Source organism: Carettochelys insculpta, chromosome 12 (assembly GCF_033958435.1).
Source record: "Carettochelys insculpta isolate YL-2023 chromosome 12, ASM3395843v1, whole genome shotgun sequence".
NCBI lineage: Eukaryota > Metazoa > Chordata > Testudines > Carettochelyidae > Carettochelys > Carettochelys insculpta.
The window spans coordinates 26,506,859-26,533,064 of record NC_134148.1 but is presented as its reverse complement, the minus strand read 5'-3'; the positions used below and the strand labels follow the sequence as shown (position 1 = coordinate 26,533,064).

At 42.8% G+C, this 26,206-nt stretch overlaps 1 protein-coding gene across 1 annotated transcript; it reads right to left on the bottom strand.

Annotated features, from left to right (window-relative positions):
• On the bottom strand, positions 1-24,184 carry GATM (glycine amidinotransferase). The gene is made up of 9 exons (XM_075006684.1): positions 24,064-24,184; positions 22,196-22,414; positions 11,525-11,720; positions 9,090-9,280; positions 6,541-6,678; positions 6,100-6,264; positions 4,169-4,232; positions 3,932-4,048; positions 1-1,055 (listed from the first exon to the last, which is right to left on the bottom strand). Exons 1-9 carry the CDS (start codon positions 24,130-24,132, stop codon positions 943-945), a joined length of 1,272 nt encoding a protein of 423 aa, XP_074862785.1. The 5' UTR covers positions 24,133-24,184; the 3' UTR covers positions 1-942.
• Positions 24,185-26,206: the final 2,022 nt, after the last annotated feature.

Here is a 26,206-nt window from a genome sequence, read left to right as displayed (position 1 = left end):
TTTAAATTGTGAATGCAAAAAAGTTTATTAGCATAAAAAATACACGTCCAGTAATCAATATTAGAACAGTTTGCCAGCACTGTGTGTGCTCTCGTCACAAATTCACCATTAGCTTAGCAGTTTTAAGATAGTTAAGAAACCCTACATTTTACGTAAACATTTGTAGGATGAAACTTGCAGACCTATCATCTCTGGTATTCATTTGCACATGTGCAGAGTTTAATAAGAGAACCAGTTACAGCGATATAAAAGTGGTCAGTGAAGCATTATACATTTGAATAAAATATTCTAAAACAGGAAACACAATAGAAACTTTTGGAACAAGGGAATAAGTAAAAACAGGATTTTTTCAAAGTCTAATTGAGGAGATTAACACAATTCTGAAGAATTTCTCCTAGTACTTGTATAATTCAGCTATCTAAAGCATGTAACACATACTGATGTAATTAGCTGGCATCTATGTAAATTCTGTGTGATTAAGTCTGTTTTAATAGTATTAAAAACTATGATATACATATACACGCACAACACTGACTGGAAAGAAAAATGAATGTTAAACTCAGGTCTAACATTTCTAGCTGCCTTTTTGATAGAATATTAAATAGAGGTAGATGGCTAATGTTAGTGGTCAAGCTTTTTGAGCAAGAACCTTAGATGTATTATCAAGTTTTTCACTTTTGAAGCCATGCTGAAGTGGTTTCACGAATCGAGGAAATCTTTCAAAAAGCCAGCCAGAAGATCTGTGTTGCTGATGGGAGTAGTTTCAAATGCATCTGCCTATTGAGAAGAGTGAATCAACACTGTTCAGACCACTGTTAGGAACACTGTTACTTAAACACTACAGCTCATGCATTTGTTCTAGCAGGAAGGTGAAAGTAAGTATCTTCATTTCCCAGACTTATTTCACGCAAGCTGAGCCAAGGTTGCTCATCTGGCTCAAGACTAGTCTAAATAAGACTGTAGGGTACCACGGCGGCGAATGTCACATGTCCAGCAATGGAAACCGCCTCCCAAGGAATTGGCATGGCGAATATTCACTTTAATTGTAGAAATGCCTGTAAGGAAAATATACATGGGAGAACACAGAAAGAAAAGGGGAAAGACAGACAGGTTAGGCACTGCTCAGAGATAACAAATGACTGCATGTTATGTCCTATGAAATATTTCATACCCATTTGCTAAGAATTCCTCTGCTCAGTGCTGACTGCTCTTCTAACCACAGTGCATAGTCTCTTTATTCCAGGCACACACAGTGCCTGATGCTGAGACACTGTTTGATGTGTGGCAAAGGGGATAATTGCCTTGGGACCTGGCAATTCAAAGGGGCCCAGGGCTCCTGGTTGCCACAGCAGCAGTGGTGACAGCTGGAGCCCTGGGCCCCTTTGAATTGCTACTGGAGCTCTGCGCACTCCACATGGCTCTAAGAGGGGGAGGGCGAACCATGGTCCAGGCAGTGCTAAGGCCTGGCTGCCCCAGCCCCTTCCACCCACAGCCCTGCCCTTTCTGGGGGTGCAGAGCTGCTCCCCCCTGCCACACACATACGTACCTCTTGTCTCAGGACCCGCAGTGGGTTTTGGCCCTGCTGTGTGTCCTATTCAAAAACATAAAAGTGATCCTTTGCTGTATAAGTGTGAAGAATCAGAAAAGCCAGGATACAAGTAGGACTAATTTATACCGGTTTCTCAGCAGGCTCAATTGGAGTTTAGTGGCCACATAATATGACTTTAAAACTGTGGTTTACCAGTAATCTGGCATTCAAAAAGTGCTGAGTTTACAGCATATTTCCTCAGTCCATGACAAGAGAAAGAGGCAGAGATACTCTTTTCCTGGAACAGTTCCAAATTCATTTCATCCCTCATGTCTCAGCTATGATTCTGCTTCCACAAAACAAACACCAAAAGACAGACTGAGATCAGAGCACAGAAAAAAAATTTCTGACGAAGGCCCTCCAGGGGCTTCATTACCTCGTGGAATTTGCAGCATTCGGGAGAGCCATTTAGGTTGCGTTTTTTCACGGCTCTGCTCTAAAAGGCCTGATTACAAGTTAGTGAGCTGGGAATGATTTGTTCTCAGTCCAGCAACTCATTCAGGGCTTGTCTACACTACCACCTTCCTTCGAAGGAAGGACGGTAATTAGGGTGTTGGGAGTTTACTGCTTAAGTGCTGCCATGCATAGGCAGCACTTCATTACGCAAATTCCTCCCCCCCCCGGTGGCAACTTCAAAGTTTTAAACTTCGAAGTACTGGCACATGTCTAGCCGCTGCTCACCCGCCGGCACTTTGAAGTGCTGGGGCAATTTCGAAGTCCCTTTACTCCTCAAAATTTAGAGGAGGAGGAAGGATGGATGACAGAGGGGAGAAATGGAAGGAATTATGGGGGAGACGAGTGGTGGACTTAAGGGAGAGAGAGAGTGTGTGCTTCCCAGTAGGGGAAGACTGTCTTCTTCTGAGGAGGAAAAAGAGAAATGGTGGGGTGTGAGGAGGAAGGAGAATGATCTCAGCAGAGAGGAACATGAGACTACGTTAGTGTCAAAGGCGAGTGCACCTACTGAAGTTTGCCTCGACCTACCCAAGACAGACTGTGGCTGTGAGCCCCACAATCCTACACTTCAGTCCCAGCTCTCCCATTGACATTCTATAGGGCTCTGAACTTCCTCCTGCCAAGCTGTAAAATAGGGATGTACTTCTGTGCTGTGTCTACATGAGCCCCTTCCTTTTGGAAGGGGCATGTTAATGAGCAAGTTTGAAAGATGCTAATGAGGTGCTGATATGAATATGCAGTGTCTCATTAGCATAATGGCGGCCACAGTAATTCGAAAGTGTTGCTTTCGAATCACGCACCTCCTGTGGAGATGGGGGCCTTTCGAAAGGACCCTGCAGTCTTCAAAAGCCCCTTCTTCCTAACACCAGATAGGAATATCTGGTGTTAGGAAAAAGGGGTTTTCGAAGACTGTGGGGTCCTTTCAAAAGGCCCCTGTCTCCACAGGTGGTGTGCGATTTGAAAGCGGCACTTTCGAATCGCCGTGGCCCCCCATTATGCTAATGAGTCACTGCATATGCATTGCAGCGCCTCATTATCATCTTTTGAACTCACTCATTAACATGTAGACACAGCTAAGGGTTGTTACAAGAAAGAGGGAGAAAATAGTTTTCCTTAATCTCTGAGAAATGCACCCGAAGTAATGGGCTTGAATTGCAGCAGCAAGGGCAGTTTTTATTGGACACTAGGAAAAACTTCCCAACTCAGGGTGGTTAAACACTGGAATAAATTGCCTGTGCAATCTCTATCCCTGGAGATTTTTCAGAGCAGGTTGGACAAACACCTATCAGGGCTGAACTAGATAACACTCAAGTCTTTCCAGGAGTGCTAAGGACTGGACAAGATGATTTCTCAAGATCCCTTCCAGTTCTATAATTCCATAATTAATTGCCAGCTGTCTCTTCACAAGTACAGAATGCATCTCCAATGCATCTTGCTAAGACTTACGTTTCTCTGTATCTTATTTCTAACGTGACTGATTGAATCCATCTCTTCTATAGCAACAAATTTTCACAGGCTGCTCCCCATCTCCTTCCTAATACGCAATATGCAGTAAATGTAATTCATTTTATAGGCATTTTAAGCAATTAGTTTGAGTTCTCCTCTCTTTTGCATGACAGTACTCCAAGGAATGACCTTTGCCCTGTCACAGAATTAGTCCCAGAAACTGTCACTCCCGTGACAGCTAAGGGAGCTGAAAACCCTTTGTCAAGTTTTAAGAATTCAAAGTACACAGAATATTTCAAACTGAAATTAAACATTTTTCATGGTGTTTGGCTACAAAATAAATAAGGTTGTCTGAGTACAGACTTCATTCACTGATACAAACATAACTGACAGCTTAAGATATTTCCATTTCAATCTTAGTGTGTAAACAAAATCAGGACTTACCTAGATCTTCAAACATCTTTTGAATTGGAGTCTCATTGGCATCCACCATCACTCGTTTTTCATCCAGCATTAACACGTTCATAGAGAGCCATTTTGAGGACATCCACAGTGGGTGGTCTAAAAGAATTAAAATGCTTCTCTTAATATAGCAGTTATTACATTTGCATTGTTTTGGCCTTACAAACTGAAACGCCAAGGAGTTTTTAAAGCAGCCACCACCCAGCGAATCCAACATACCGTCTGGGATAAGCGGCAATGGAGGGTGAATCACTGTCCAACCTGCTTTCTTGAAGAATTCAATCTGAAAGATATTAGGTAAAAACATTCAGTGCCTCCTCCAACTCCGTGCATTTTGTCTATGCTGTTTTCCATAGCACTCCCTCTCCTGTCCCAATGCACCAAGCCACAATCCTCTCCATGTTCAAGTTCCTTTTATGGATCCACTTTTCACGTAAGCACTGTTACCAATTCTTTCAAAGATCCTACCAGAATTCATTTCTTTGGATTGTGCCCACTACAAATCTACAGCTTGAAAAAATAATCTGCATGTAAAAACAGGTAAATCAAACAGATTAAAGTGGATTTATGAATGGCGACTGGTATTTCATTGCACGTATGTGGTAGTGTTTCTTGTGTGTCTTACCGCAGAAAGGACTAGTTATATCAATGAGATTTCTATTCGAGGACAAAGAATTTTGCGGAAGAGTATATTGCTATTCTTCCCATGACCCATGCTCCACAGAAAAGACATAGCAGGAATAAACTGGTTCTTTGCGCAGCCCATGTAACAAACAGCACCAGTCTATGGGCATCCTAGGGAATAATTTATTTTTACTACCTAATATTTACTATAACCATACTCTGTCTTCTCAAATTAAATGGAACAATTCAGCTAAATAAAACTCCGAGATTGACAGATATTTATTAGCCGTGATACAGAACAGTGCATGCTAGAGGGTGCTTTTGTGGAAACTCCTTGTTAAAATGCCACCTACAGGAGGAGCTCTGGTTCTGTACTACACAGCACTCTGCTACACCATCAATACACTCAGCAGAGTTTTCAGAAATGAGGGACAGCAAGTGCACTTACAGAAACTGGCCAAGTAGCATCACCATTACAAGTAAAAAAATTAAATAAAATAAAATAAAGCCTACTCCTTCACCTTCCAGTCGTTGAGTGCACATTCATCTCTTGTACCCAAACTTGGCAATCTAACCTGCAGGAGACTTTTGGGGGCTGGATGGGGAGGGGGATCTTCAAATATTGGTAAGCCTTCCTGGTTGTTACTGTGTGTACTGAAACATAACTCTCTGAGGGCAGGGGCAGTCTTAACTTTATTATGTGCCTGTACAGGCACAATGGGGTTCTTATTGAAGGCCCCAGATCCTAGCACATTATAAAAACATATTATTAAACTGAAATGGGCCTGCCTCCCCTGTGCACTTAACCTGTTCAGAACCCCCAACCCTATAATGAAGTATGGGCTGAGTTTCTACATTTGTCCTGGCTCTTTCCCTTCAAAATATTTCTCAGTTATTCCACAGCTGCCTGGGCAAGGGGTGTCTGAACTCTTCCTCCTGGTAAAGATTCAGGAACAGTAGGCTGAGAGCCAGGCTTTTAGAATAAATACAAAGACAAAAACTCAGCTGAAGAGCTAAAGAATCTGCACGTCTATCTCTTTTGACCCAAGAAGATGCTACATGCAATGCTCAACACTTCAAGATGTAGAATACCTATATTTTACGTTTCCCTGGAGATTCCATGCAGCCTAATATATATTAAAGTCTACACACATATACATTTACAGTCTACCCACATAACAAAAGAGTGATGTTACAGGCTTTCCACAAGTGATTTCTAACAGGGAAGGAGGAGCTGTGCGGGGACTGAGGAGCTGCTAGATAATTCCTGTTATGCTCGCAGCTGGAGTTCCAATGGTAGCATAAATACAGATTTCAACACATACTTCATGGCCACACCATCACTATGCAAATCCCTGTTCTCGGAGGCACTCAGGGCTTTAGCAGCAAGAGCACAAGAATATACATGACTGCCAAAGACACATGGTTGTGAATCAGTAATTGTACAACAGCTAGTTACTCCAGGCAAGCTGAGCGCAACGTGGTTTTGCTTCTTTTCCTCCCCGAAGCATTTGCTACTGTCTTACCTGGTGACATGGACGATCTGGGTTGGACAGCACAAGACCAGGCCCAATGATGTTGAGTGTGGCATCAATATGCATAGGGTTAGGATCCTTAAAGGAGATTGTATGCACCCTATACTCTGGTGCAAGATGTCTCCGCATCCACTCAATGCCTGAATTGTTGGTAACCTGGAAATGCGACCAACAGTAAATTAAGTTTTAGCTTTATAATCCATAACCTGCCGAACATTTGATCCTGTTTACTAAAAAATACTAATTATTTTCTACGGTTATTACAAAAACCAGTTTGTGCACTCTCTATTAAGGCAGCTATGCTGGGGTCTCATCCTGCATGTCATATGTCCTGTTTATGGGGAATAACTTTCCTTGTCCACTATACTGTTTTACATGTAGAGAAATTCAGTAACTAAAATATCAAGAAATTATAGAAACCGGACTGTTTACCTGGCTTCTCTGTACAAAAATATCCCTTCCAGCTCTAATGAAGTCGGCAGCATCAAAGCATGGCTCAAATTCAGTTGTCACAAATTTTCCCTGTGCAGCCAGTATATGTCGATCTTGCACGGAGCAGATGGGGTAATCCTGGTTGTCAGAGAGAAGACAAAGTACACACAACAAATTTAGCCTGGTTGAACTGGTAGTGGGAAAGCTTTGGAGCTATAAATGTGTTAAAATTTAGAAAAATAGCTGTGTTTAAATTGGTATCCACCAAGTTCCTTAAAATTAACGTTTTCTTGAGTTTTGGAGTGAAAATAAAGGAAGCAGGCGTCAACCTCATTGCCATACAGGTTCAAATAGCTGAAGTAATCATTAGTTTATCAAGTGCATTGAGAAACAGGAGATGCTTTAAATAGAGAAATACAGTCAGTTGCTGCATACAAAAAATGGACTGCCCTTGGCAGTGTATTCATTGCTCAGCTTTGACATCGGCAATAACTCGGTTAACTGTAACTGCCAGTGTAACAATTGTAGCACACACAGCATGAGGAAATCCTTTGCAGTCTTAAAATTCTAACACAGCTACAATGTTGTGCTTTTGTCACATTTCAGAATGGAGAAGCCACAACTCCCATCTCCCAAACATGCTGCATTTTAACATAGTAGGTAAGACCTTCCAGATATTTAAAACACTTACAGCATCATAGAGACATGGCACAACTAAAACAAATGATGTGCAACTACCCAAAGTGGACACCAAAGGCCCATACCTTTGTTGAAAGACAAATATACCACAAGGAACAAAGGAAACTGAAAAAATATGTCTTAAAATATGCTGTGACAGATGTCTAGGCCAGCTCTGGCTGGCCAGTGGAAATAGAGCCATCCTCATTCGTATGCAGAATACACAACTGCATGAGGCACTCAAAGATTTGGGGCATCATGAGGTCTTAATGTACACACACCTGCCTCTTCGTATCCCTGTTCTGTGGCTCTGCTTCCTCTGAAGAGGAACTAGTTAACTTACAATTTAAAAAGACCTATTAATAGAACCTGTGAAAGAGCCAGTCAAGTGATAATGAAGTCTATTTAACAGGCATTTGCCATCCCCTGACAGTTTTTAAATTTACTGTGTTAGTCTAAAGGATATTACTTTAAAATTTGTTTACAAAAAATGTCATTAGTTTATTGTTAACCATTAAAAAAACAAAAATCACATCACATGCACCCCGGCTGCCATCAGTCACCAGTTTAACAGTATTGTTTAGAGCCAGATAAACAGAGGTCGAAAAAGTACCAGAAAGTTACTTGAGTCACAGTGCAGTTGCTTTGGGAAGTGGGGAAATGTACTTAAGTATAAGTCACCTGTGTCCCCTCCAGAAAATTACTGGAGTAGAAGTACACGCGCACACACACAAACACACACACACCATTGACTTCAGCGATACTGTTACTTCAGTAAAGGAGGGGTTAATTACATACTAAATTAAGACAGAACTCCTAGAGATAAGTTCATATTGAGAGCTAATGAAACCATTACAGCAAACTCAAAGAACAAACTATTTCAGAAGCCCCAACCAATTTCTTCAGAGACTATATGGCTGTGTCTACACTAGCCCAAAACTTTGAAATGGCCATTTTGAAGTTTACTAATGAAGCTCTGAAATACATATTCAGCACCTCATTAGAATGCTGGCAGCCACGGCACTTCAAAATTGATGCGGCTCACCGTGGCCTGGCTCGTCCAGATGGGGCTCCTTTTCAAAAGGACCCCATCGACTTCGAAATCCCCTTATTCCTATCTGCTGTTAGGAATAAGGGGATTTCGAAGTTGCCGGGGTCTTTTTGAAAAGGAGCCCTGTCTGGATGAGCCACGTCAATTTCAAAGTGCCACAGTCGCCAGCATTCTAATGAGGCGCTGAATATGTATTTCAGGGCTTCATTAGTAAACTTCGAAATGGCCATTTGCATGGCCATTTCGAAGTTTTGGGCTAGTGTAGACACAGCCCTATATGGATAAACTTAAATTTTGAACATCTTTCACCTTAATGAAATCTTCAAACTCCTTAACAAATCTTCATTGAGGGACTATACAACTGATTATTCCAGTTGGTAAGTGTTAAGGAGAAGGCCTGGTTAACTTTAGAACGGAAAAGAAATTCTTCACCTTTTCCCAACAATATGGTCTGCAGCTTTTAGAAGTCTAGATTACTTTTCATCACTTAAACTATTTATTTTTACCTTTATCTCCCTTTGAATAATGAAAATAAACTAGCTCATTTATTTTTAGCTATAACCATTTCTACTCAGTTTCACATCTTGTTCTTACTAAGGACAGCTCTTGCTTCAACAGTTTGGGTTAGGAGCACTTCACTGAGAATACTGAAGCCAAACAACAAGAAACCAGCAACACAGATTTTTTTTCATTTCAACATTAAAAGAAATGTTTAGAGTTTTGTCAAGTTTCCCAAATCTAAACTGAAGGCTGAAACTACCCAACAGCACATTCTGTGCAAACATCTCCTGATGTTATGAAGACAAGGTGAGAGGGATACCTGGTCATAGAGTTCATCAGCCATTGTGGGTTTGGGTGCTGTAGTCCACTTGGCACCACGGTGGAAGTAATCTTTGATAACTGGCCTGTAAGCTCGATATTCAAAGAAACGAGCACGCCAAGCCATTGGTGCCTCAATAATTTCATTTCCAACTACTAACAAGATGTCTCTTGGCATGGCAGCATACATACCTATGAGGGGGGGGAAAAATCATTAAAACTGATGAGGCTACTTGGACAATCATCCCAGCCCAAGAATGCATGGCTACAACCAAGACAATCATTGTGCTCTTGGATGAGCTCACACAGGGAAAGGATATGAAACTAAAACATCTGTGGGTGAACATTTTGTACAACTGCACAACAGACCTATCACTCATACTTAAAGGAAACCTGCACAATACTTCCAAAGACAAGCCTGGAGCTTAAATTCATAAATTTGCTAGACTTCAAAAAAAAAAAAAAACAGTCTGAATACATAATGGATTTATGGGTTTTTTTTGAAACAACAATCTGCACTCCACTAACCCCCTCTTTTTGCCCTATGACTGCAAAAGTCTTACTGGGCCATTCTACCTGGAACGGTCCCTTAGAATCCATTCTTACCACTTACGCAAAACAATCCCTTCCCAGACCAGAAGAAGAGCCCTCTGTGGCTTGAAAGCTTGTCTCTCTCCTGAATAGAAGATATTGGGTAAAAGGAGTTACCTCGCCCACCTTTTCTTTCCAAGACTGACACAGCTACAATTATTCTGCTTGCTACAAGCAGGAATGTCTCTCATTTTTAAAAAGATAAGATCATTTTTAAAAAACTTAAAAAGAACAAATTTTAAAACTTTATTGTCACAACACCTACAATTACTAGAATTGAAAGATGAGATAAACATTTTGCTAATCTTTCAATGAGATCACTTTCTCCACTGGATGAGCCTGTGTGCCGTCATTTTTACTGTCGCCCTTATTTATGTGAGTCTTTCAAACAGCCACAGAAATTAAAAAAAATTGGAAGGGCAACTTCTGATTATTTTTCCCCTTTGGGTAAGTTTCAAAGCCAAAGTGTCCCTTAAAAACTGATAGCGCACCTCACTGCAGTTACCAATGCAAAATTGCCCAAAGCTTGCTTCTTTACTAAAGCAAAGCTACTCTCAATCTACAAATGTCCAGAGAAGTGTTCCCTGTAAGCTGTGCCCTTGGGCAGCCACCTAGAAGAGATTCAAATACCGTGCAGCTGATTAGTAGAGCACCCAGAGCTGTCAGCATGTGTTTCTATTGATGGTGCACATCACACATGCCTTGGTGTAGATAACAAAATTTATTCTGCACATGAATGGGAAAAAATAGAGGGAACATTGAGCCAGGACATTACTTGGTTAACGTAAGTTAACTCAGGTAACTATGAATGAACTTCTCCAGAAGCCTAATTTAAAACATTTCAGTGAGATATTTGCCCCTTTTATAAAAATAAAAAATGGAAGAGAAAAGTGGAAGCTATTTTTTCAGTGAATGGTGAGCACAAGCTCCACATGAAAAATGTCAATTTTTAACTACAGCAACAAAGGGTCTTGTGGCACCTTATAGACTAACAGAAAAGTTTTGAACACGAGCTTTCGTGAGCACAGACTCACTTCATCAGATGCTAGTTATATTGACTAAGAAGTCAATATAACTTACCAAACGAGACCCCTAAAGCACCACAGCTAGAGGTGACCAGTTCAGCAGATAGTCCTACTTTAATGCAGAGAGATGGACAAAACTTTTTATAAGAAAAAAATCACTTTCCTGTCTAAGATGCTAGGCATTTTCACTGTCGATCCCGGATTTGTGCAAAATACTGGTTAAAAAAAATACCTAGAGATATATTTGATGTTTAAAATAATGAGAAATCCTGCAGCCAGTCCCCATTCACATTAACTGGTGCAAGTGTTTCACCTATTTGTCATTTTGTTCCATATAGTAAACAGTGTTTAGATTTCACAGCAGCTTGTGAACTATAGGGGATCTCTCAAAGGCCAGTTAGCCCATCCCACAGCAAAATGGATAGGATTTACTTACTTGGCCTACGTCAGGAGTGTCCAACCTCTTTTTCATCTGGGGCCACATGGCAATCTTTTGTGTGTTCCGCGGGGCTGAACACAAAATAGCTCCAAACCACCCCCGCTGTGTTAAACCCTTTGCAGCGCCAAACCGCTCCCCCACCCCCAGCTTTAACCCTCTGCTGCAACCACAAATGGGCCTCTGCCCACCCTCAGGCTTAACACACACACACACACACACACTCTCTCTCTCTCCTGCTGGCTCCACACCCCAGCTGGGGCTCTGCATCAGCTGGCCTTGCAGCAGCCAGTCCCACCACAGCAACCAGGCCACCTGTTGGACACCCTTGACCTAGATGCTCAACAACAGTTCTAAATACTTCAGATGAAGAATGCTATTTACCTGTAGACTCAAAGTCAGGTGTTTTATATTTGACTGACCAGTCAATTGGCTCAGGCCTCTTGACAATAACTCCTTCCATTTTCAGAATGTTGCACATTTCTTCAATTTCAGCAATAGCTTTTTTCAAGTGCTCTCTGGGGAAGCTCTGTCCTCCAAACTTCTGATAGAACCCCCAGTTCTTTTCATACGTGTTGGCCTGAAAATAAAAGGCAACAGAGAACTGGCCATAAGAACACTGCAATATTTGGTTATGTTTTACATAGTGGAGTTGATTGTATAATTTATACATTACTGGTCTTAGGAAACGTTTCTCAACCACCACGTCTTTCCACTGACACCACATTCTCCAACTTGTATCAGGTCCCCCCTCCGAAAGCTCTGCAGCTGCTTCTGCAATAGGGTTCACAGTAGGTATGGAAAGAATTACCAATGGTTTACAGGTCCGTCATGCACCTAGGGACCTGAGACAAGGGAACAGGAGAAGGCTCATAACTGCAGATAATGCCACTAGGGCAGGAGCTGGCAGCCCTTAACATGTCTGTAATATTTTAAATACTATTCATGTGTACAGTGGATGTGGTTTGTGCATCTATGTTCTGTGGCAGAGGTTAGCAACCCCCAGCACTGGTGACAAGACTGGCATGTGAGCCAATATTCAGTCCTGCCCCTCCTCTCCCAAGTAGCTGGGAGCTTGCTCTAAGCAGTACCACCTGTGGAATAACAAAACAACTAATGCTATGAATAGCCACCTAAATGGTAAAGCTCTCATCTTAATTTATTTATTAATGAAGCTGTTGTAAGTAGGACTACTGGTGACTTTAAAAAGTGTCACCAGCTCTCGGACCGTACACAGAAGTCAATAGGTTAAATTTTGGCACTCCGCCTCAGCAAGGTTGCTGACCTGTTCTATGGCCTGCCATTTGCACATGCCAATTCCTGAAAAGCATATATGCTTGAGGGAAGACAAATTTTTGGCTCTCTGCCTCTGAATCCAAGGTGCGGAGGGGCTTGGCTCCACGTACCTAGAAGGGGTGGGGCCTGTTGTGGAAGAGGCGGGGCTGGGGAAGTCAGCCTTCACTGCTGCTCAGAGCACATTGCACCGTAGCCTTCACTCCTCAAGCAGCAGTGAGAGCTACTCAGAGCGTGCCACACAGCACTCCAGCAGTGATTCATAAGGACACCACTGCTGGCACAGTAGCAGCAGCTGGGAGTCTTGGGCCCTTTTGAATCATCGAGCCCTGAGGAAAACTGCTCCCATAGCCACCCTGTTGTCAGCAAGCCTGCTCAGCGTGGTCAATGAGGTGGCTGGCTCAGCCAACAGTTACATCTGTGTCTGGGGTTGAATTTCAGCTGTACATGAGGGCCAGGAGATAAATAGCTCCAACACCAGCTATAGTCTGCACATGCCATGTGCTGCCAAGATTAAGAGAGCTACAAATAGCAGAAAGAGACCTGAGCGTACAAGTGGCCTGGAATGTGACAAGAGCATAAATTTCATTCACAAGCTGCAAGTTCAGCATTTAGCTTTCAGAGAGAATGTTCAAGCTATTGCATCCATTCATCTGACATTTCTTTATACAGATGTGTTCACTCTAAGCCAACTCGTTACTTGTCTCCATAAAAGGAGACGAGTAACCTAAGTAAAGAAATACTTCCCTCTTCTCAGAAAGCGTTCTCCTCAGAGTGACCTCCGGAGCCCATACTAGGCACTAGCTGAGTAAGCAATTGCTTACAGTCCCAAGCAGCTCAACAGAAGCCCACATCTGCTTTATTATAGGAACTTGCCTGTTTTAATGTGAGGGGGGGCTAAGATATTTCTGTGTGGGGCCCCCAGTAAGCTAGAACTGCACTGGTTGACCTCACTGGGTTGGCCCGACTAAAACCATATACCAAAGAATAAATAACTCCATCTGTGTATGTTGACAATCAGAGTTCAGTAGTGACACTTTCATCTGCACCATCTGTTACCACTTTGCATTTTACAAACATCTCTCCACCCATCCCCAAGCAACCACATCTGAAACCTAAGAGTGACTCAGAGTAGCAGCATTAACACAGCACCAAGACTGAGGGTTTTGAAAAATATTTACTCCCTTGAATGAAAGAACATAGGACTGGGGTTTGCTTTTCTCACACATACGCAAATACTCGTGTCTTCTGCTGATACACTCTGAGCATATGCAAAAGCCAAATAGTTGATTTGAAAAGCTGTGGAGACAACCCCCACTAAACAAAAACTTGAACCCTATGCAAGTACAAAATGAAGCAACTTAGAGCAAACATCCTTCTAAATTCACTTTGTATAATTATTTAACATTTATCCTCCAGCAGTACCCAAATGCCCGTGTCGAGAGGGGCATGACACACAAGAAACACAACTCTACCCTGAAGAGTTCATAAGAATGCCCAATAGTCGGTCAGTGAAATCTCAATGGTACAGGTCTTGTTACTTGTTTCACTGACCTACTATGGCCCCCCATCATGTTCACTTCATAGAGAAATTGGTACTTTTAATTTTCTTTTAGTGTATGTCTGCACAGTAGCCTTATTTTGAAATAAAACATTCTGGAAGAGCTATTCCAGAAGAGCTTGTTTCAAAATAATGCTGCTACACATAAAAATGCACTTTGAAATAGCACTTAGCTATTTCACAATACAGAATTTACACACATAAGCTATGTCTACACTAAAGAGCTTTGTTGACAAACTTGCAGAATGTCCACCCTAAAGATGTGTTCTGTCAACACACTGTCAACAGAATTTGGCACTTCTGTCGACGGCCTTCTGCCTCTCCCACATGAGGCAGAACGCTTTTTTCAATAGACTCTGTTGACAAAAAAAGATGTGTGGAGGCTTCATGGGGCCCCTCTGTTGACAGACAGGGCTTCCGGGTCAGTGGGCAGCCCTATTTGTTGTGCTTCCTGTTGGCCATTCTGTCGAGAGAGTGACCGGTCAGTCTTGCCGCTCTCTGTAAACAGAGCAGATCGACAGGGTGATCTCATTCAATGTTTGGCTGTGATCTGTCAACAGAAGTTTTGCCAGACGATATCTTCCAACAGTAACTTCTTTCAACAGATTGCTGTAGTGTAAACGTAGTCCTAGAGTCTATTTCGAACTACAGCCATTGGACACACTATGGCTTATTTCAAAATAGGCTCTATTCCCAGTCTTAACAGCACCTATTTTGAAATAGCTCTTTCAAAACAGGCACTATTCCTCACAGAATGAGGGTTACCTATTTCAAAATAAGCCAATGGCTATTTTGAAATTATTTTCCAATTGTGATTGTGTTGTGTAGATGCCAGAATAGTTATTTTGAAATAACAGCTCTTCATGTCCATTATTTCAAAATAACTTTGCTGTGTACACCTACCCTTATTCTAATGAGCCACCCACCTCATGCTTTCTCATTTCAGTGCTGTCATATGTTAGTTCTGTTAATGTTGGGGATTCTGAAGCATTCAAAGGGCAGATGGTCAGCTTCCCCAGTGACTCGCCATGGGGCAGAAGGGGGCTTGTGGCCCATACTGTGAGGGGAAAGAAATACATTCTGGAAGGGGAAGGAGCAGAAGCCAATTCATTGCCACTTGTCAGAACCAGATTAAGACAAACAGGGTAGCCATGTGCCTGGAGCCTCTGATAAAAATAAATAAATGGAGATATGCACTATGTAGAACTGGAAGGGACCTTGGGAGGTCATCAAGTCCAGTCCCCTGCCCTCTTGGCAGGGCCAAGCCCTACTCCTGACAGATTTTTTTTTCCTCTTTAATCTATTTGGCCCCAGACCCCTAAATAGCCTCCTCAAGGATTAAGCTCACAACCCTGGGTTTAGCAGGCCAATGCTCAAACCACTCAGCTACCCCTCTCCCAAAGACTTGCACCCCTAGACCAACAAGTCACCATATCGTTTTGACATCTCAGCTTTCATTTTAGAAGAATTGTGTTTCTAGTCCTCAGCTGTGGAAAAAAAGCTAGAAAACATGGCCAGAGGATCATTGGAGCAGCGGTGACAGCCTCGGACTGCAGATGGTCTGAAACAACAGTGTGAGATATGAACTGCCTGAGGGGTCTAACAAGGCTGTTAATGCTGAAACCCACTGCTCTGATCCTGCCAATGCAGTAAGGGACTGTAGTTATGGGAGTGGCCGACACAGCTGCCAATCTGTTGTGGCTCTTCTGGAATCACATAAGGAGAGGTCACACAGACAGAAGTAGATGAGAGCTGGCAACTCCATCCTCTGAGAGAGGCTCCAGCTCCCCTGTGTATAGGGAATGAAATTTGTGGGATGAAGGAGCCACAACCTGCCTGAATAGAAATGACAGTGAGGCCTCCTCAATAGCCCAGGAAAGTCCTACCCCTGCCTCTATAATGTGAAAAGAGCCAGCGCAGACAGGATAAAGCCTTCAGATGGGGCTGTGACCACACAGGTTAAGGCCAATGGTGTCCATCATAGGGTTGCCAGACTGACTTTAGCCAACCCTTCTATCTTGCCTACCTACGTACTCGTGTCACAGACCTATGCAGTGGAGCAAAACTCCAGCCACTCGCAAGCAAGTTTTAAAGTTGTACGTGTCCAAACACACCACCCTGTTCCCAGGTAGGAGAGGAGCAGACATCTCTGCATGGCCATCCTGCCCACTGGTTCAAGCAGTTCCTCTTGTTTCCTTTTGTGAGCAGAGCTATTTTCTTTTCCTGGCAAGTTGTGGGTAATTTGATCACCTCACAAAATGTAGCAGCTGTTCAGAAGACACGTGTTGATCATGTGAAGAGCTCAGCATTCCAGTGGAATCCAGTTCAGTTAATAAGATGAGACTGTCATACATGACACGAGCAGGTTATTTCCAGTGCCATGAAGAACACATCTGGCAAAATAAAGACTAGAAAGTCTTTGCTCCTTTTCGCCCACTATATATTCCGGCTCCCTCTGCTTCCCTCTCCCCTTCCCATGCAAGAAATAAAAGAATGGTCCGTTCATCACAGATCACCACACTGGTTGCATCATCTACTTGCAACACTGGATTAACTAGTATGGAGAAAATCACGCTAGTGTAAAGATGATCTCACAGTGACCATCTCTGCTCACGGCACAGCCAGGCAAAAAGTTATGTGGCAGGGATGTCCTGACACCACACTGACTCTAGGCTGAGATTTCAGTCTCCTAGAACCATAAAAATTAGAGCAGTCTGAAGGCTGCTCTGATTGCACCAGGAGAACAGCCAGCAAGGCAGCACCTGAACTAAAGATGAGAAAAGAGCTTTAGACTGTTTTTGCACACCACCCCATGCCTTGGGCTCTGTGCATTCTGTTGTGCCTGAACAATTGGCCAAGTGGTTGTACAATGCTTTGGAAGCATGCAAGATGCACCTAAGAGTCCTCTGCCTTCTCTCAAAGTTGCCTACAGCACTGAGTCCTCTGATGCCAGCTGTTTGGGGCAGTTGTCCTGGGCACCAGCTTTCTCAAGGTGTCATTGCACCACTGCACTCTCTCTGCTTGGATTGGCCAGCCATTTTCACTCAGTCTGATTGGCCAGCTTCCCCTACCCCCATGCGCCCCAGATGCTCTCCTTCTTCCTCCTCCACTGATTGGCCAGCTGAAGAGGGGGGCACATTAGCTCAGGCACTATGTGTCAAGGGACCATAAACACATTTCTTGCTCTAACCAGCAACACAGCTAGAGCCACTCCTGCCTTCAAATCCAGTCATACATTGTTTCCTATGACCTATACTGATCTTTATACACCTCATGGTACAGTCCAAGAAGAAAGAAGTATGGTTCAGAGCCAAGACAATGTCAGCAACCTTATCAAAGGAATTTATATAGCTTCCTCTTCCCCTGTTCCTCGTCATCTCCCCTCTTTCCCACATCCTCTGCTACTGACAAAGACTTCCCTATTGGCATCCCAGGAAGTTTTGAATTTATCCTTCCTGGGAGACTACAGCCACCTTAAGTACCTCAGAGCCAAGATTCTGCCTCTCATCAGCAGCATTGCCTGTTTAAATTTCCCTTCAATGCTACAATGTTTGAAATGGGAGAGTAATACGTATGCATATTGCAAGACAGCTGGCAGAAATGCAGATGATGCAGTTATATCTTCTTACTTCTGGCTCCCTACATATAAGCTAGAATATTTCAGCAAAGCCTTAAAGAGTTGCTGCTACAATATTAAATGTTTTTATTGTATCTTACCTAAAGCTATATTAAACTATCCTTTATTTTCTTCACACTTTCAGAACCTGTTTAAAGAGAAGCTCTATCTTTTTCTAAGCGTCTTGCTCCGACACAATTTAGTCATGTCAGAGCAAGCATTCAACATCACTCCTTATATAGCAGATGTAGTTTCTAAATGTGGTATTGTGGCCTCACTAATGACTCCAATGGGGAGATTTATATTTACTTAGTTACTTACCTAATAAATAATAAATGAGGTTATACGTTACTGATGGAAGTCTATTTTAAATATTCATATTGAGTTTTAAAAGAAACATAATTTAATAAGTTTCATGTCTAGCTATTTATTTGATGTAAAGTTAATGTTCCAGCAGATCTAGAGAGGTTATTATTCCTCTCCTCAGCACTGGTGAGGCCATATCTGGAGTACTGCGTCCAGTTCTGGGCCCCCCTGTATAGAAAGGATGTGGATGCACTGGAGAGGGTTCAGGGAAGAGCAACGAAACTTATTAAGGGGCTGGACCACATGACCTATGAAGAGAGCCTGAGAGATTTGGGCTTATTTGTTTTGCAGAAGAGAAGACTGAGGGGCAATTTGATAGCAGCCTTCAACTTCCTGAAAGGGGGCTCTAAAGAAGATGGAGAGAGACTGGTCTCAATGGTAACAGATGGCAGAACAAGGAGCAATGGTCTGAAGTTACAGAGGGAGAAGTGTATGTTGGATATTAGGAAAAACTATTTCACCACGAGGGTGGAGAAATACCATAATGCGTTACTGAGAAAGGTGGTAGAATCTCCATCCCTAGAGGTTTTTAAGTCCTAGCTTGACATAGTCTTGGCTGAGACGATTTAGTTGGGGTTTATCCTGCTTTAGGCAGGGGGCTGGACTAGACGACCTCCTGAGGTCCCTTCCAGCCCTAGAATTCTATGATTCTATATGTTCAAACTAGCAATGAAAATTGTTGCTAGTCCATAAAAAGGAAAGAGACTCATGTCAAAATACTGCAGATGCTTGCTAATACAATATTTATCATTAGCACAAATGGCAATCTTTCTTCTGATACAATATCAGAGAGCTGCAGCAAAACTTCTTTACGAAGACTTCATTATTTTCACAAAATGTACTGCAAAAATATTTCTTATGTTAGTTAAAAACTGAATTGCCACAGAAGAACACATCTAGGATGTGGTGGGTTTTTTTTTTTTTTTAACTCACAATGGATTTCTCTGTCAGTGTGAATTAGCAAATCCCTCAAATTAAAATTCCAAAGTTATCCCAAATGTGGCCTGGATACTTACGGAGATCCTTCCACATGCTTTATACCACCCAGATTGCCCTTTAGTAGTCTCAGGAGCCAACTCTAATTATATTTGTCTCAGACACATAGTGTTACCATGCTTCGCTTCATGCTTCCCTCCTTCTTATGCTATGCACATCGTTTATTGATTACAGCCAAAAGACTGAAGTGTGTGCCAAAAACAAGCCTCACAAACTGCAATAGGATACAGTGACTGCAGCCATGGTTCACTGCACCACTATTTCAAATGAGCAGTTTGCAGGAATATTTGAGACACAATATGTCAGCAGCTGAACTGCAGTGAGGAAAGAAAAGCTATAGAAGAAAAATACATCTGTCAATGGGTCTTACTTGGGAGTTCTATGGTCACTCACTAGACACGTCCAGATATTCTTACAGTTTTCCCAAGTGGGTTATAAACACTGTTTTCTTCCCTTTGCAGAATAGTCTCATTACAGTACAGTTTAATACTGCTCCTTCTGAAAGAGTTACGAAAGAAGCCTGTGTTCCAGCAGGACTTGTTTAAATACATGGAGGAACTATGGTGCTTTTCAGAATACCAGACCAAAGAATGCTTCCAACAACATATGCTTTGTATGTCTACGTTTTCTCCAGAGAATTTAGTACTTTCAACACAAGACATGAAATTTTTGAGTTAAGGATGAAATTCTACACTTCCCATACCTCACTGTGCTATAGATATTGCGGCTGACATAGGGGAAAATTTTAGCTAAAATTAGAGGCTCAAGCAAACATGAGACCTGGGTTATAATGTAATAGCAGCAGCCATACATATTAAAATATTTACCAGTCTCAGGAATACAGTACTTCTAATGACATTTAGAGTATCTGGAAAGTGTTGAGAGGACAACTCTTTGCCCATAATATCATAAGCAACAAAACCAGTTAAAAACTTTTCTTCATACCCTCTATAATTCCTTCATAACATATAGGTATTACTGCAAAGATTTTAGAAATATGTTGTCTGCTTTTTTCTCTTTTATTTTATAAGAATCACGTTCTGATTTCCTTCATTTCCGGGAAGACTGATTATCTTTTGCAGGGCCAGAATGGGATATCAAAGCTGGATGCTGAAGAGCCACAGCTCTCTACAGATGAAATCCAGGCTGCATTTGAGCAAATGGCAATACTTCTATTATTCAGTAGTACCAGGGTTTTACCTCAAGCATCCACCTCTCGGGAGTAGAGAATGAATCTCACGTTTGGAGGTGTGCGGATAGGGGTGTGGGGTGTTCTTCACAGTTCTATTGGAGCCTGATGGTCTAATCCAGGGGTCAGTAACCCCCAGCACACATGCCAAAAGTGGCACGCGAGCCAATTTTCATTGGCACGCAAGGTGGGAGCTCAGCCCTACCCCTCCTCCCCCATGCAGCTGGGAGCTTGCTCAAAGCCATGCCGCCTGCGGAGTAACAAAAAAACAGCTAATGCTACCAACCACCACCTAAACAGTAAAGCTCTGAATCTTCATTTATTTATTAATGAAGCTGTTGTAAGTAGGACTATTAGTAACGTTAAAAAGTATCACAGGCACTTTGAACGTACATGGAGGTCAAAAGGTCAAATTTCAGCACTCTGGGAAAGGTTGCTGGCCCTTGGTCTAATCTCTAAACTTCACTTCTGGAAGTTTAAAAACCTTTTCTTTCCACTTTTAGAATAAGTTAGTGAAGAGAAATGTTGTTAGAAATTCGGCATCTGCACAAGTTTAATTCTACTTTTAAAAGCATTTTAGTCCATTTCTAATTAATGGAAGATTTCAAAGTTGTACCTCAAAAAAAAAAAGTTGAAGTCAAGCACCTTAAAGTAGAACTAAATTTGTGAGGAAAAGGTTGGGTCATGTTTATTCTGCAACTTTAATTCAAAATACACTTGGAAAATGGACAACTCTGTACATTGTGTCTATTGTTTGGGATTTCCAGTGAAGAGTTTTCTATGTAAATTAAAGAATCCTCCTGACTTGCAGCTAGAACTTTATACTACATCTCAAAGATGCTACAGTGTCAATAGCCAGGCTGGCTCTGACTAAAGTCATTAACTCAGACAGAAGGAACAGAACCTACCCAAAAGAATCTTCCTGTTCTATGCTTTCATCCAGCCTAATTTATGCTACAGAAACTGCCTTACTAGAGAGTGTGCCAGTACAGAAGTAAAACCAAAACCCAAAGCTATACTGCCACAATACTGAAAAATTCAGGCACACAAACCTGGATGCTGCCTGAATGCTTAACACCTGGACGAAAGACTGAAGAGAGTGAATATAATCCCATTGTGATGCCCTGGCTAGTCCAGATTCAGGAAGTAAATAAGAACCTATGGTAAACAAGCAAGTGGCAATACTGATATTGATTCTTAGCACATGCTCTTGGCAAATTGCAAAATGAGGGTCATCAGCTAGAAGAGAATTAAAAGGTAGCCTTGGAATTTTCTACAACTTTAGTTCATTTCAGCTGCATCTAGCTTGCTGAGAACTGTTGGCAAAAGATATGCAAATTGTGCATCACATTTGCATATCTCTTGCTGACCGTTCTTTCGGCAGAGGCTTTCCCAACATTTGGCTCATCCACATTGGGCCAAACATCAGGAAAATCCCTCTGCCGAGTCATCCCTTCTTCTTTGTGGAATGAGGAAAACGGGGATGTCAGCAGAACGTTTCCAATGCAGTCTCCCGACAGAAGCCTGCAGTCTGGACAAAGCCAAGTTCTAGTCTGTGCAGAAGAGATGTGAATATTGCACATGATAATTGAGCTAATAATTGTCACCATTTTCTCAGTTCTAGAATTTGAGTTTAAAAAAATGTAGCTATTCTAGCAGCACCACCCTGGTAAATACAGGGATTAAATATCAGAGGAATAGCCATGTTACCCTGTATCCACAAAAGCCACAAGAAGTCCAGTGCACCTTACAGACACACAGATGCATGAAACCTATAAGGCATGTGTTCATGTGATTCATGTCACACATCTGACAAAACGGATCTTTGCCCACAAAAGCTTATGCTCCAGAAAAATTTGTTATTCTATAAGGTGCCACAGGACTTCTTACTGTTTTTAATAGGGATTAGGATATGCTGAGTGCCTCCTTTAAACTTATTCATGTAAACGATGTGTGCAACACAGGCGACTGCACTCTAAAAAATTGTACACATAAAGGGATATTTTGGGCCTTTTTTCAGGATAAAAATTTTACCTTAACCTCCACAGAAAAAGGAGGGACACAGGCATTTTCAGCTCTTCCCACAATTACTTCCTCAAGAGGGTCCCATTCATTGTACGAACAGACAGGGCAATCTTCGGGAACAGGGGCAGTGGCCTTATTGTCATCAGCAGCACAGGAATTCTGGGAGGCAGCAGCTGCCTGGGTGCTCTGGAAAGTTCGCTGCACCCATCCTGTAAAGGATCTTCCAAGCTTAAAGGAGGAAGGGAAGGAAAAGGAAAAAAAACAAAACAGCTTTATCACACAACTCTATCACAAACACAAAAGACACTGGTACTCAATTCTCCCTTTACAGAATATTTCCACTGCAGTGTGCTTTACCCAAAAGTCTTTTGACATCATAAAAGCTCTTTATTACAGCTATCCTACTGTGATCTTAAAGGACATTTCACCTTTAAAGAAAATAAAAACCGTCCATGTGAAACAACATTTAACTGTTTAGTAGTCAAACTTCAACAGTTACAGCTAATTTGGCCTCTCTAGGTTCATGAAAAGAAGAATACGAATGATGAATGGGGAAAAGTTACCGTAGCAACAGCAGCTATTGTATTTGTTTCACTAGCTCAGATTGTATGTGCATGGCAGATGGGGGAGGTAGGGGGGTGACTGGGAATGTGAAATACAAATTAAATATGGGAATTTGGGCAAAAGTCAAACAAAGCTTTTCAAAGCTGCAAGTGAAACTGCAGCAAATTAAGCATATTACATTCATTGTGCTAGTTCCACAGCAAACTATTGTAGCTAGAAAACAGAAAGCAAAAATGTATCAATAATTTGGAAAAAAAATCTAGCTTCCCCTAGCCCCTACCCAAAGATTTATAAGCAACTTAAAAATAAAATAAACAAAATAAAAAACTTCAGATGCGGTAGCCTGGACCCCAGTGCACTGAAGTTCAGTTAGCTCTATTACCTTGCTCTTCTAGACCCCCACTGCCTCTCCCCGATGCCCAGAGTGCTCTAAGCAATTCCCTAGCCATCTAAGCCCTGGTGGTGAGCCCCCCGGATTCCCAGAGCCCAGGCTGTTGGGAAAAGCTAGCCAGTCAGCAGGACTCCTCCTGCTATAGCAAGCACACCAAGTATGGCAGAGCATTGAGGGGCTTGCTAGTAACGCTCACACATACCCCATGGTGGGCTGGTGGGTGTGGGCAGTTGCTGGGTCACCAGGCACCTCTGAGGGTGGGTACTGAGCTCCCAGGTCCATTGGGTGGCAGGATCATTGCCTTGATGATAGCTACCCCAGACCACTCCAGACCAGATTAGCTCAGCACCAGACCCTGGTCCAAGGGGGTCTCCTCTTCCTAAACCCAGAAGCTCACCCTCACAGGTGCCTCCAGCCCGCAGGCATCTAATGGAAACAGGGCTCTGCTCAAGGACCAGGAGAGTCAGTGATAACCAGACGGGGTCCACTCAACCACTAAGGAGAGAGAGAGGCAGAGGGATGCGATTGGTCTTACCACCATGAACCCGGCTGGGAGAGTCCATCAGTGCCTCTTAAAAGCCTGCTCAGAACCAACTTCTGCCTCCCCAATAGCCCCAGTGTGTCTCCAGTAACCCCCACAGCCTCCGTCTGCACCCCAAGAACCGCTAGTGCCCCCTTCTGCACCCCAAGAACCCGTGTCTCCAGTTACCCCAATGCTTCCTTCACACAATCAGAGCCCCCCAAAGTGCCCCCTCTGTACTCCAATAACCGCCCGTCTCCTGCACAGCCCCCCATCTCTCAGCGCATCCCGCTGCACACACATCCCCTCCCTCGGGTCCCTGCGCACAGAGCCCCACCCCCGCACGCGCCTGTCCCCCGCCCCCCGGCTCTGCACTGCAGCGGGGACGGGCTCGGTACCCACCCGGGACCCGATGTAATGCGCCGCTTCGGCCCCCCTGCTCCCTCCGCGCAGGCACCGCACTCGCAGCATTGCTCCGCAGCGAGCAGCAGCAACGACCCTAGGCCAGCAGCCAACGAGGGAGCGAGCCGCTCCCTGCGGCCTTTATATCAGCTCCCACCGCCCCCCCCCCGCGCTCCCTATTGGCTGCCGCAGGGCGAAGGGGCTCCCGGCTCCTTTCCTTTGTGCAGCGGGAGTGCACTTAGCCGGGGGGCGGGAGAAGAGGCTCGTTCAAACCTTCCCTGCCAGTCGTAGGGCAGGTAAGAGGGACCCCGCCACGTTCAGCATTGCTTGTCGTTGGACACTAGGGGTAGGGTGCTTGGAGAGGTATCAGGCTGAAAGACAGCCCCTGAGGTCAGCGTTACCCAGCCCCTTTTCAATCCACACTCTGCTCTCCAGCCAGTCTTGCCCACAGCTGAATTAACACCACCTTGTCTGTTTCACTTCAACTGCTGTGTCCTTGTCCACATATTTTGATTGGGGTTGGGGAGGAAGTGAAGAGGAGGAACCTCTGGTCTCTTTTCAGACCCCTGTTAGCAGTTTCACGGGTAAGTCTCTCATTCTAGTTTCTGCTGGCTCAGCTACTGCCCCTTCACTTAATCAAAGCTGTAGCAGATAGTGGAGCGTTCTGAGATAGCAAACAGAACTGGCTTTGTTCCAGTTAGGAACAAAGCCCCAAGCACTGAAATGTTCTGCAAAAGAAATTTCAGGGGAAAAATTATTTTGATCTAAAGTTTTCATTTTGACAATGCTGAAACGTTTGGATTTCTATGTTATGTTATTTTATGAACACCACAAAAATAAATTATTTCAAACCAAAAAGCTGTGTGAAAGGGAAAAATTGAAATGTTTCATGCCAAGAGCATCACAAGGTTATGACACCATTGGAACGTGAACCAAAATAAAGTTTTGGAAAAAATCAACAATTTTGCAAAGCTTTTTAATTTCAACTGACCTCAACAGAACTGTTCCCTCAAAGTTTTTCCCTCTAGCTTTACTTCTAGTATTTTGTCACGCTCACCCAACCTGATAACATCCTTTTGCAGCTCCTCACTCTTCATCTTTACATAAGTTAGATTTAAATATTTTGGTTGCTCCTTCCACAAAAAATTAGATCCAATAGGGCAAAAATGCCCCCCCCCATTATTTTGCAAAAACTAGTATGAATCTTCATCTTTCCTTCATTCACTTCATTGAAAGTGTCTCTTACTTACCTGCGCCTGACTTTATACACATTCCTTCAACTCACTGCGATGTCTTTCCTAAGCCTCATCTCCACTATCAAATTTTGCCACGTTGAGACATGGTTTTGAACAAATGAGTTTTGACGTGGTATGCCTCAATTCAGTAGATCACTTATCCACATGAATAGTCCTCTTGAAGTCAACGGCCATGTCAGCCCTAGGAAAAAAAATAATATACATTAAAAATTATGTTAAAACCCTAGCATAGGCAAATCAGTTGTAATTCTAAGATGCGCTAGCTAATCAAGATAAACTATGATTTCTATCCATCATGATTTCTATCCTTCCACCATGTTAAAGCTACAGTTGGCCTTGTCAACACTAGGGCTATGACTACACTAGAGAGCTGTGTAGACAAAACTGGGGTTTTGTCAACAAAACTCGCAGAGCATCTACACACAAAATACATTTTGTCAACAGAAATTGTCGACAAAAAAGTTGTGTATACGCTCCGAGTTGCCCTTTTGTCGACAAAGTGGATCAAAAGATCGATCCACTTTTACATGTAGATGCAACCTGTAGACAGAAGTTTTGTCAGAACATCTCTTCCGACAGTAACTTCTGTAGACAGATGCTTAGAGTGTAGATGTAGCCTAGACTTTAATGTCACAAGTTCTTCCTAGTGAAAAAAGGTCAGTGGGATTGTTCCCTTCACACTTTTTAAGTACTGTGTTGGACTAGAACCTTAGTGATGAGTGTAGACAAGAGCAAGTGACGTTCAGCTTTGCATCAACTAAATAAGATCCAACACTGTTTGAACCAAGGTTTAGTCATTTTAGCTAACATGATGCTGCCCTTTTGTCCTGCCCTATAGCAAATGCTAAACTACATTCTGCAGCTCATCTAACTCTAGAACACAATTC

Bases quoted from the DNA above. Each gene is read 5' to 3' on its own strand.
- GATM (XM_075006684.1), bottom strand. From the start codon at position 24,132: ATGCTGCGAGTGCGGTGCCTGCGCGGAGGGAGCAGGGGGGCCGAAGCG. The intron at 4,233-6,099 runs GTAAGACAGTAG...AATATCTTTCAG, and splicing joins CAGATCGTCCATGTCACCAG to ATTGAATTCTTCAAGAAAGC. The intron at 1,056-3,931 runs GTAAGTCCTGAT...TTTTCCTTACAG, and splicing joins AAAGATGTTTGAAGATCTAG to GCATTTCTACAATTAAAGTG.